General features: G+C 34.5%; 1 protein-coding gene across 2 annotated transcripts in view; it reads right to left on the reverse strand.

Annotated features, from left to right (window-relative positions):
* Positions 1-12,844, reverse strand: part of LOC108711380 (protein unc-13 homolog C) — a 240,663-nt gene that overhangs the window by 9,308 nt on the left and 218,511 nt on the right. For both annotated transcript variants that reach the window (XM_018253063.2, XM_041586773.1), the window contains one exon: positions 11,179-11,326. In XM_018253063.2, the coding sequence (XP_018108552.1) occupies positions 11,179-11,326 (148 nt within the window). The remainder of the gene's footprint in view (positions 1-11,178; positions 11,327-12,844) is intronic.

The raw sequence follows: 12,844 nt of genomic DNA on the forward strand, positions 1-12,844 counted from the left end.
TGCTGGCTACCTCGTGGACTATATATATATATATATATATATATATATATATATATATATGAGTCCGAGAAGCATGAGTGCACACTGGGATTTAATCAATCATATCTTGATAAAGGTCCTAGGCTTAGACCAAAACATTGATCTGTTTTAATGTAACCAAATAAAATTATTTTTTTTGAAATCCCAGTGTGCACTCATGCTTCTCGGACTTATATACATACATGTTTATATGAGTAGCACCTGGGTGCCTTTTTGGATTCCAGTGGAGTGGAGGATCACAAAGGAGTGCGGATCACAAAGAACTTTAGATTGGTCAAATTTAGAATTTATGGGAGTTTAGGAGAGTTTTTAAAAACTCATGAATTCGAAATGTAACTTTTGATAAATGTGTCTCTATATGCAATGTGCTAAAAGACACTGTACAAAGGAGGTCCCTGCCTCCTCAATCTACAAATTATAGGGGCAGAGCAAACTGCTGGGGCACTCATGGGTCAGGCAGTTATGAAGTGGGAATGAAGTGCTGTAACTGTAGTTTGTGGCTGGTAGGTGAGGCTGAAGCATTAGCTGATAAAATGTATTTCTGTATTTTGTTATGAGTATATGGTCTCCATAGACTGGAACTGCCATTGTTTAAACCCTTCTCACTCAATGAGAATCTTCTTGCAAAATAAAAGTAATAGAGAAGAGAAAACTATTGAATACTACTTTAGGTTATTAGCTAAGATCTTCTTAGGATCTAGTTCTTCTTAAGATCTACTTTTAGTTTTCAGTCACCATGTTTCAGTCTGTGATGTATCTCGGGATTGGCATAGAAAAAACAGATTTATATAAAGACTGTGCATTACTATGACTGCCCATCCTTAGAAACTGCCTGGAGCTCTTTCTAGCTGTCAAGCTAGCTGTCCATTTAAGCAAATAGTATTGCTCTATAAAATGGATTAGCTAGGTATCCCTGTTTCCTGCCTGTACAACTATTGATGAGTAAGTACCACATTTTTCTTTTGTGTCAAGACTTAGACCATTGGGAAAGTGTGTAGAACACATTCAAAGCATTTGTAGAGGTGCATCAATGTCAATTAAGGAGTCAGATGGCAGGCAATTGGGACTATTTTAAAGTGACAGTGCTTGGACTTTATTGCCTACAGAGCTGGAAAAGATGTTTATTAGCAGTGAAAGGAGCAAAGAGTTTTACTCGGTTGGCCATCTTATGCTCTATCTAGAATAAGGGATGGCAGGTCAATGAATCACAACACAGAGAATATAACAAACTAATTCTACCTACAGCCGCACTTCTACATTGCACCTTTACAGACTTATGTCTCATAAGTGCAACTGCAAGTGAACAGCACTAAAGCTAATCATCATCATCATCATTTATGTATTTATTTATATAGTGCTGACAAGTTACGCAGTGCTTTACCTTAGTTTATAACAAAAAGGTAAATAACATACAAGGATTTACAGAGTACAATAGGATTAGAGGGCCCTAGATGTGAGAGTTTACAAACTAAATGTTGGGGCACAATTGTGACATTAGGATTTTAAATTTTTTTTTTGTGATTTATGATACAGCAATGATTGATTAAGGTACAGTGAATAAACTTCTTTAAACAGGTGAGTCTTTAAGGAAAGTTTGGTAGGAGAAAGTCTGACAGCTCGAGGCAGAGAGTTCCAAAGAAAAGCAGAGGCCCGAGAGAAGTCTTGTAGACGAGAATGGGCGGAAGTGATGAGCGGAGAAGCGAGGCGAAGGTCAGAAGGAGTGTATTTGGAGATAAGTGATGAAATATAGGGAGGGGCTTCCCTTTTAAGGGCCTTGAATGTAAGTGTGAGTAGTGTGAATTTGATTCTAGAGGAGATTGTGCTGTCATTACTGCATGGCAGCACATAAACCAGTGCAACTAGCATCAGAATTTAATAATCAGCCTTGTAGCATCAGCTTATATTACAAACAAACCTCATTTTCTGCTTGATAATTTGCATCAACCCCTAAGCTTAGCTTCTCAACAGCTGCTCAGAGCCCACTGATCATGTGAGTGTTGCAGACACTTTCCAAGATGGTGACCCCCTGTGAATGGTTTGAAGTCCTGGATCATTGCTGCTATTGACAAGCTGAAACTTTAGGCTGGTGCAATAAATTCATTATATAAAATATGGCATTTTTAGCCACTAATTTTAAGGGTTTAGTTCTCCTTTAAGCTTGAAAAGGGTTCTAAATAACAAAAACTCATAAATCAATTTTTAGCTATATGTACTGTAATAAAACCTTCATTTATTATCCTACCAATTAAATATTAGACATTCATGCATATCATTGAATAAATAATATACTGTGAAATGTCAATTATTTGGCAATTGTGTACCCCTAAGTTGCAAAAATAAGGCACTCTGTATATGTACTTAGCATAGGAAAGTAGTGCATTTTGTAACTCAACTGGTTCGAATATAAAATGTGACATATTTTGCATTCAGTGTTCCTTCTTTCATTGCTGTTGGTCAGAGATTAAATAAGAACATAGACCAAAGTACATTTGTATGGGAACCCTTATCTAGAAATACTCCAAATTATGGGGAAGTCTATCTCCCATATAATCCATTTTAACCAGATGACTAATTTTTAAAGATGATTTCCCTTTTCTCTGTAATAATAAAACAGTACCTTGTACTGGATGGTGACTGAGCTGCATGGATCCATATTGGTAGAAAAACAATCATATTCTGGTTGTTTAATATTTACATGATTTCCCTTTTTTTTTTTTTTGTCTCTTTAATATTAGCTACCAGGGGAGATATAAAATCACGTTTTTTTTTTATTTTATTTTTATGTTTTGTCTGTTGTTTTGTTTTGTTAGATTTATAGAAAATACTAGATCTTACTCCTTAGAGAAATATATGATGATACTATGTATGGATTTGTTGAAAAAACACAATAAATAATAAGAAATAAAAAAAAAAATATTTAAATGATTTATAGCTTAATACTTAAGGTATGGCTATTCAAATTACACAAATATTTCTAATCTCTAGAACCCCAGGTCCCAAGCATTCTGGATAACAGATCCTATATCTGTTATAAAAATGCCCTTGACTCCATAGATGAAATACTCTTTTGTGATCCAGTATTGTAGGTTGGCTGAGAATGGATGTGCACTAAAAAAAATGACCAGCTAGCTTTGGCAGCACCTCTAAATAAAATATATTTTAATTGCCAATGATTCATTGTACAGGTTAAACCAAGCAAATCCATCTCCGTGAAGCCTCTGTACTATCCATTAGTCAAGAAGACCTATTTGATTTCAGCTTTGTCAGTTTAGGTTAATATACAATCAGTTAGAATCCTAAACCTTAGGATCAGTTTGGGATTTACTTAAGAACCTAGAAGGAATGTGGACATGTTATTGATGTCTCTTATACCGAAAATCTTATCTTGTCCAGGTCAGTGCTGTACAAGACTTTCATTGGTGTTTGCTAATTATCCACTATTTGATATGCTTGACAGCTGGATGGTCATAAATCAAGGATATAATACAAAGAGGTCTATGAAGATTAGGCATGCTGAGTGACAAAAAAATCTCCTGGACATCTGAAACATGGGCCTACAGTTGGACAGCCCTAGTAAAGGTAATGCTTGTGGTGTAGATGTGTGAATATAGGGGTGATTTACAACCCTGGGGGCGCAAATGCAACAGCACTAAGGGGTTGTTGCTTGCATTAGATTAAAACTAAATTTCAATTGTATCTTTGCACACTGCATGGAGCATTGTGAATGAGCCCTTATGTCTTATCACTATAAAATAAATAAAAAAAATTAATCAATCTTGGCACGGCATTTATGATTGCAGCAAATTTGCTTTAGGGCTCTTACTGACGAGCGTTTTTACCTGCGCTCCCCTGTGTTCCGTTTGAGATGCAACATGCTGCATTTATCCTGCGTTCGGCGCCTACATGCGCCTGTGTGAGTACAGCCCCATTGGAAAAAATCGAATGTGTCTATTCCTGCGCAGGTAAAAACGCTGGTCAGTAAGAGCCCTAAAGCAAATTTGCTGCAATCATAAATGACGTGCCAAGATTGATTAATCACAACAGCTTTGCAATTAATGGTTTAGAGAGAGACCCTTTTGAACAAGTCTAGGGATTATCTTAACCTAATTTAAGAGTAAGAGCAACAAAGGAATATTGAAACAGCAGCTTGTACAAGGCATTCAGACTTGGATTTAAACAAGTCACTGGCCTCATCTCTCCTTTCAATCTGGGCAGGTGTTTTAATGTGCAAGTTCTAATGGAAAGGTCCTCACTGTGTCTTAATAAATCGCAGGGCTATGAAATTCATAAATATGTTACTTATTCAGTTTCATTGAAACCCTAAATTTATCTGGCACTTGAGCATCTTCTTCTACAGTAATTTAATATTGAGCACTGTCTGGCTTGACTTGGAGTTATGCAAATTCTCATTACAGTTCAACAGATTTATTTGCAGTACCAGAGTCTACTCTTTAAATGTGATTTGGCGATAATCAAAAAGATTTGTGATGAAGAAATGTGAGTTTGAACTGTAATAAGTATAATGAAAATTAATAGGCAAGTACATTTCCACATATCACAAACTTGGAACTGCCAGGTTTTTGCAGGCAAACTAAATGTATAAAACCAGAAGGAACATTGTTAATTATTCCTAGAACATTATACAGCTTTAAATCTATTACTTTCCATGCTAGCAAGTTTTAGTTATGTTTTTCTAAATTTTTTAGAAAATCCTCAAATAGGTTATAGTGAAGTATTAAGAAATATTATTATGTTATTAATCATGCTTGTTTTAACGGCATCAGGCCAATTAAAGCTAATTGTTGATATAGCATACTGAACAGGACAAACTTGTTATGCAGGGAACATCAATTTAAGGCAACATGAATGCCATTTGAAAAATAATTATGAGAGTGACAGACTAGAAAAAAAAAGCTAAGCACTGTTTTGCACTTTATCTATAATAAAAAACTTTTTTTTAAGGTTTGTAAATGTCTGTGAATAAAATTGGTTTGCTGGCCAAATCCTGTTAGTAAATTATCTAATAAATAATAATTTGGGTGATAGTAAAAATAATTTTGATGATCAGGATGCCATGAACTTATTTAGTTTTTTCTACTGTCGGGATAGAGGTATTTACTATAAACTTCTAATTGTAGTTGCAACATTCTGAGGCGAAAAATACTGAAGTTTTATAAATGCAAAGACCCGTTTGTTTCATGAAGGATCCTTTTACATTGTCTATGAATTATTTATCCTTTTATGTGAGCAACTGATGGCAAACAAAGCATAGCTGAGGAACATTTCTTAGCAGTAGCTGTCAAGCACCATTGTGATATGATCACTACAACATATGGACTCTGAAGATAAAATGTAAACATAATAGATATGTAGACATAGACAAAGACAGACAGATTGATATAGATTCAGTAAAATATAAATTTAGATTAAGGTATCATGTGGGAAATGCAAATGGGTAGATTATATTTGGAGTATATTTCAACAAGTCCTGGGATTTGCAGATGGTGGCACTGACAGCTTGCCTTTTGCAGCAATAACAACAACATACCAGTATTGCACACTATGTAGGATTTTGGCCAATTCTTCTAGGTAGGTTTTTTACAGGTTGTTTAGGTTAGGTTGAATTATGCTTTTTTCAGGTTCAAAGATTCTCAGTGAGGCTAAAAGAAGGATTTTGACTGGGCTATTGTTAGACATTCGTCTATTTTGTTCTCACTACAGTTTTGTTTTGGCCTTGAGATTAATTGCCCTTTAGTTTTTAGTAGACTGAAACAGGTTCTCTTGCAGTATTGGAATAAGACTGGCCTGACAGATTACCAGAGAATCTCCTAGAGGGCCCAAGCCTTGGACTATTCCAATTTATGGTTTTCCATAAACATATAGAACCTGGTTTATAGGCCCTGGGTTTCTTATTCTTTGGTGGGCCATAGGAGGCCCAGTGTAATACCATATCTCCTTCATGGTAAATGGTAATAGGCCACTGAAGGTATTGTATATTAGAAGTATTTTACAATTATAGAATAAATAGTGCTGGCCACCAAAAATGTTCAGTGTGAATTTACTTTCCATCTTTTTCTCCTAGATCTTTGCATTTAGTAATGCGAAGTAAAGCTATCAAAGTTTGCCAGCTGTTCTTGCTTCATTTGGAATTGCTCTTCTATGCAACATATTCAACTAAAATAATATTCTTTCAAAACTTGCCACATAATAATGTTAACTGAGATGTGTGGCTGTTGGATGGCTGCTGGGAAGAATTCAGCTACTGCTCTATATCCATGACTTACCAGGCAATTAATATTATAAAGATTCATAACCAGCTATTTATTGTGATCTGTACATCAACTGCGAATGCATATTTATTTTATGCAAACCTGTTTCTACTTTTTTCAATTTGAAAATCAATACTGCACAAAACAAAGCCAAAATGGGGCTATGATGTAACAAATTTAACAATCCAGTCATTTGCCCTTATTAGTTGGATCTCTAAATAGATCCAGAAATGGGCAAATGGTGTATAAAAATGATATATTATGATTTTAAATCTTAAGGACTAGTGTTTCAATGTCTTAAAATGTATTTAGCGGATCTCTCTGACTCTTGCCTTCTTGTACTTAAAATCATGCAATGAAAATCATCTATCTTGTGGTTGTGCATTGGAGAATGTAGACATCAGCAACTTTTAACAAATAGCTGTGAGTGAGCATTCTACATAACAAAATTGGAGTTCCAAGTTCATTGGAGACACTCTTAAAAAAACAAAGCCTAGCTCCATATACACACCATAAGTCCTTAAAAATAATGTGGAGTTAGGAAGGAACCTCACTGTTTTAGAACTACCCAATTAAATCCCATTGAGCTTACAGCTCTCCTATTGGGTAGTCCAAAGACTTTGAGATCTTATGTGGGCCTTTGGTGCATAATGGAGTCCTATTGTGTTTTTTATGAGTATCTCCAGTGAACGAAGTCTGGGTTTTGTTGTGTAGAATACTCACTCATGACTGTTAGAAACAAATTTTCCTGCTGCCCACATACTCCAATATACTAAAACCCAGAATAGATGATTTTAATTACATGTTTTTTAAGTAACTGACTAAAAGTTATGCTGTATTTAATTAGATTCCTAGTCTGAATCCTAGCAGCTATTAAGCAGTTTTGTGCACAACAACCAATTCCACCTTCAGTATGTGTATTTCCTCATTACCATTAAGTAAGTTACAAAATCAGCCTGTAGTCAGCTGGTGATTTCATAGGTTCACAAAGGACCCCAAAAATCACAACTGTCAATCTTGATAGAAACCCTATCTTTATAGAAACATTCACTATATTAAACACATTTTATACATGGTACACGAAACACAGAAAGAAATCCCCAGTGCTCAGTTCTCGGTCTACACCACACTCTGTGTTGACCAGATGCTAGAACAATAAAAAGCCTGAGGATAGAAACAATAAAAAGCCATTATTTGTACACAAAAATGAGAAAGATTGCCAGTGCAGTTTGCTTTAAAAATAATTTAAATGAGGTAATAGTACCATATATTGGCTACAATATGTAATATGTACAATATGTAAGCTCACATACCATGTCAAGTCCCTTCATTTAACAAGAGTCCTACATTGCTTATTAGAATTCTAAGGCCATGGACATACACCTGTAAGTAGTTCCTTATTCTAAAGGCTGAAAGGCAGCTAGAAGCAATATTCACATTGTTTGCTGCCGGACTTGATTTTGAAATGTAATACAGACTTAGAATGCCATACATGGAACTTGGTTGTTAAGACCCTTAAAAGAACTGCTCTCAGTATTTTACTGAATGCTGCAATAGGAATCCAGTCTGGTGTAGGGGGCTGCTATTAAATAATCTGTTGTCATTTAGAAAAATATTGCCTTCAAGGTCTTCTTAACCTTTCATGCAACTTATTTATGAGTCAACAAAACAAAAGGTATTACACGTAGAAAATTTCTTTGGACTTTATTTCCCCCTCATGATATACACCTACAAAACAACACTACATCTAAAAGCCACTTGAAATTGCTTTTATGCTATGACATACTGCTTACAATTTCCAAGACACTTGAAATGCATCTATGAGGAAAAAACAAAGTACATTTTTTTTTACAATTCATGCAGAAGAAGGGGAAGCAAGAAACCAGCATATAAAATGAGACCATCTTATCTAGGTTCAATAATGTAAGGGCATCAAAGCAAGGTAGTTCTTAAGTTGCTGACTATATTTGAGCTGCAAATGGAGCCATTTACTCTAAACATTTTAAAACTGTGTCTATATTGTGTCTGCTATTTCTTTTACTGACAATAGTATGTTTTTTGTGGCCATAGGTTACTAGTGAAAAAGAATATATTAATATCTCAACATAATACAGAAAATAGATGAACTGCTAGTACAATATTTCCTAAAGTAAAATACAGCAGAGCAGTTCTAGGTCTGGTCACTTAGACCTCATGATAGTTTATGACCTCATGATAGTTTATGATATCTCTTTATACTTAGAACACCTATGGGTTTGCCCTGGGGGATTCTTTTTAAGGATATTTGTTTTGTTGTGCTCCCATAAGGCAATACTGCAAAGGAATCATCATGGTTTGGATGAGAAGGGTTAAATCAGCCAAAAAAAGCACCTCTCAATAGGTATGGGCGAATTTTTTCGCCTTGTTTCGCTGCAGAAATGACACCCATAGACTTATATGGTGTCGTGCGTCAATATTTCACTGCGCGACAAAAAATTTTCAACGCCCATAGACTTTAATGGGTGTCTGGGACATTTCGCTGGTGGTAAATTTTTGACGAAACGGGTCAAATTCGCCCATCCCTACTCTCAACACAAGACACTTGGGGAATGTAATAAATGGTGGTGTTTCAGTGGGAACTATTTTTTCTTGGTGTGAATAATTTTTCCTTTGTACACAGTTAAGGTAACTCAACAGTCATTGAAAAAAATATTGCATATTTACATTGCATTATTACATTTTAAAATGCAAATATTTTATTACATGCTACCCACTGTATGCTGCTAGACCGTGCCCCATTCTTGATTCTTGTTATTGGATTACAATGCAATAGAGGGGGTTATAGGACAATAAAAAGCTAGCTACAGTATTACTAACCCATCTATAAAACAAAAGCTTCTTGGGCAAGATCTAGGGGGTTATTTATTAAAGGTCAAGTTTGTGAGGTTTTTTCTACCTCGAATAAACTCACAACTCGAATGTTTGCTTTTTTATGAAAAAACCTTAATGTAAAAAAACTTGAATACCTTAAAAAGCCTTGAATTGATCAAGTTTTGGAGTACAAACCACCATAAAAAGCACAAAAATCTAGAAGGCAAAAAACATCTTCAAATGATTCAAGGGATCTCTGCCATTGACTTCTACATTACCTCGACAGGTTTTAGCTGGACTATTTTCAGATTCAGGCTTTAAGCAGCTTTGAGGCATAATAAATCTCGAAAAATCGAAGTTTTTTTTATTCCGAAAAATTCAGGGAAAACAAAACTCGACCTTTAATAAATAACCCCCTAAAAATGTAAATTAAGTCAGTGACCCTTTGATAAAATCTAAGGAGAAATAAAAGATGAACATATTTATACATTAACTTCTTAATACTTACATTAGATAATTTAAAAAACTTTAAAAGTAGGACAAATTTTTGGTGCTCATCCACACTTTGTTCATTTCCCAATATATTGTATTCACATATTTATTTTACACACTCAAGACAGTTCTTTAGCCTTTTGTCCCAAATATGACCTTTAGTACGTAAGCATTTAACGTGTATGCTTGGGAACATGCATTCAATTAAAAATCAATTGACTTGATCTATTATTTATGGTAGTTCACATACCATCTCCCTGTATTTACTACACTGTATGTATGGCCAAGAATGCTTAGCATTTACTGCATCTAACACAGCTGTGACAGTCATGCCGATAACTTGTAATACCTGGCACTATATTTGTATGCAAAGTATAAATGTTCTGCACAATTTAGTATCATCTGCAAAAATAGAAACAGTACTTTCAATGCCCACCTCCAGGTCATTAATAAACAAGTTGAAAAGCAAGGGACCCAGTACAGAGCCCTGCGGTACTCCACTAACAACACTGGTCCAATTAGAAAATGTTCCATTTACCACCACTCTTTGTAGTCTATCTTTTAGCCAGTTCTCTATCCAGGTACAAATACTATGTTCCAGACCAACATTCCTTAAGTTAACCAGCAACCTTCTGTGTGGCACTGTATTTAAAAACATTTTTGTTACTGTATACTACCAGTGGGTCTTTTTCACCTATTTTTAAGATTTCTGGTAGTTTCACACAGGCATCTGAATGACACTAGCCTTTAGGTAGGTATTTGAAATATATAAAACTACCATCAATACATTGTCATTTAGCTGTGTTTCTCTATAGTCTAATAACACATTAAGGGCAGATTTATGAAGCTTTGCCAGTATGAGATCATACAATCAACTTTAAAATGTTCAAGTGAATTCCTGATCTTATTCAGTTTTCTGCAATCAACTGATCTGGCTTGCTGCCGAATTGGTTTAATAAAAATTGTAGTTTTTTCAATTGGTTTTTGTAAAAATGAAAAAGATGGCCAGAAAAATAAAGAAAGCCAAAAGGAAGAAAACAATAGATGCCTAGTTATATTTTAGTAATTATTGAGAGTTGCGGGTCGGTATTGTAAGTAAATATACTAAGAAAAAAAAAGGTATTATTTATACCCGAAAAAACATCCCTTTTTACATTTTGTAACATAAATGAAGTACGTGCCAATTACCACCCTACTGTCACTTTCAAAATTTGAAAATCATGGTCATTATATGTATTTTATTAGCTTTATTAGAGAGAGTCATTGAATTATTCATTGAATAAACTCTGTTTAGGTAAATTGCACAATTCTACTTTTTTGTTGCAATATTTTACAGTTCACCACTTTATTAAAGATCCTTTTACATATATTCATTTTTTAAAGTGACGCAAAAAGCAGAGATCAGGCATGTGGCTGAAGTCATATGAAATCGATAGACAGGAGTGATTGTATACAGTATATACATAGGTAAACGGATGTCTGTAGTTTCATCACATGCACTACTGGGTAGAAAATGCCCTGCACTTACCTTGACATGTTTGTGTGTCTATAAATTTTTTAATCAAAGCATCAGTGGTTTGGGTGTAAAGGCTTAATGCGTATTTCAAAGACTGTAGGTCTGGGCTCTTTTCCAAGAAATTCTTTTTTAAGCCATTCCCACCAGCATGGAAGTATTGCTATGGCAAAAGGGAAAAAAAGATAAGATTTGAAATAGTCAGAATAAATTACACAAAGCCTTCATATATTAATAATTTCTGTTTATGTTTTACATATTTTCTATCCACAATATCCAATCTACTTATGTGTCTCTTCACTTATATGAAAAATACATTGTAGCCATCTGTAGCCATCACAAGCTTCAGCCTTTGATGTATTTTTTTTTTTTTTTTTACAAAATACAGTATGTAACAACATGTCATGCAGTACCAGAAATTTGGGAGAGTTATTAAAGTATCACTAAATCTAAACTGACAAATTAGACATGTGTTGCTGTAAGTGGTAAGTAGTAATTTAAAGTTGGAAACCATGGTTTCCATAGACAACTTGGATGGATGTACATGACAGGAATCCTAGATATAAAATAACAACATTTAAGATGGCAACACATTTAGAAGGATTTGAATCCTCACTATTGCCTTGTTGTTGACACGCTTGTTGGCTGTATCTAGCATCTCCTTCTGCTAATAGATATGTAATACAGTTTCTTCCGTAAAGTCTTCAATAGAACATTTAGCTGTTTGCCTTATATTATTCTTTTCTTAGTTTTAAATCTGCCTTTACTCCCTATATCTTCACAACAGGGTATAAACAAAGACATAGCAGTGAGAAAAACAGTCCAACATCTTTTTAAACCAATTTTAAACAAGCCATACATCTTGCATGCAATATTACTGGACTATAAATCTTCTGCTCAACAAGAAAAGTAAACTGCAAAGCTCATGACGACTGATCAATTTTTGTTGTTGTTTCTTATAATAAAGACATAAACTGGCACAAACAGCCCAGGCTAAATGTCAGGATTTAAACATATACAGTACTTAAATATACACCCATGTACATACCTGTACATGTGTCTTTAGGTGTGTATCCATGCATGCGTGTACGTTCTGTATATGGGGCATATTTATCAAAATATGAGTTTATCTTTATAAATAAGCACTCACCAACGTTCTATTTATTCCTATGGGATTTTTAGAATTCAATTTGTGAAAGTTAGAACTCATCATTTGATAAATACGGTTCTAAAAATCCCATAGGAATGAAAGAACATGGGTTACTTTTTACTTAATAAACAACTCACATTTTGATAAATATGCCCCTATATGTACAGACGGTATATTTTCATGGACCCAGGGGTGCCAGGACGCTAGCGCAGAGAGTATAATTGTGCTCTCGGTGCTAGTAGAGCCAAATTTCGGTTTGAAAACCTGAAATGCGACTCAGTTGCTCAGTTGCCATGAGTTTACCTTCTGTTATTCTTACTCTGTTTGTGATGTTATTCACATTTATTTATTTTCATTAATTTAAATTAATAGATAAATTATATATATATATATAGGCTTTCTCTTTTTTTTGTATTTGACTTGGTTTGGCTCTCGAGAAAATAAGTATATAGACCAAGTGGAGCTAGTATTTGGTAATGTCAGTAATACAATATAGATAAGCAAAGGTAAGATAAATGCTATAGTGGAGGT

This window comes from Xenopus laevis, chromosome 3L, assembly GCF_017654675.1.
Source record: "Xenopus laevis strain J_2021 chromosome 3L, Xenopus_laevis_v10.1, whole genome shotgun sequence".
Taxonomy (NCBI): Eukaryota; Metazoa; Chordata; class Amphibia; order Anura; family Pipidae; genus Xenopus; species Xenopus laevis.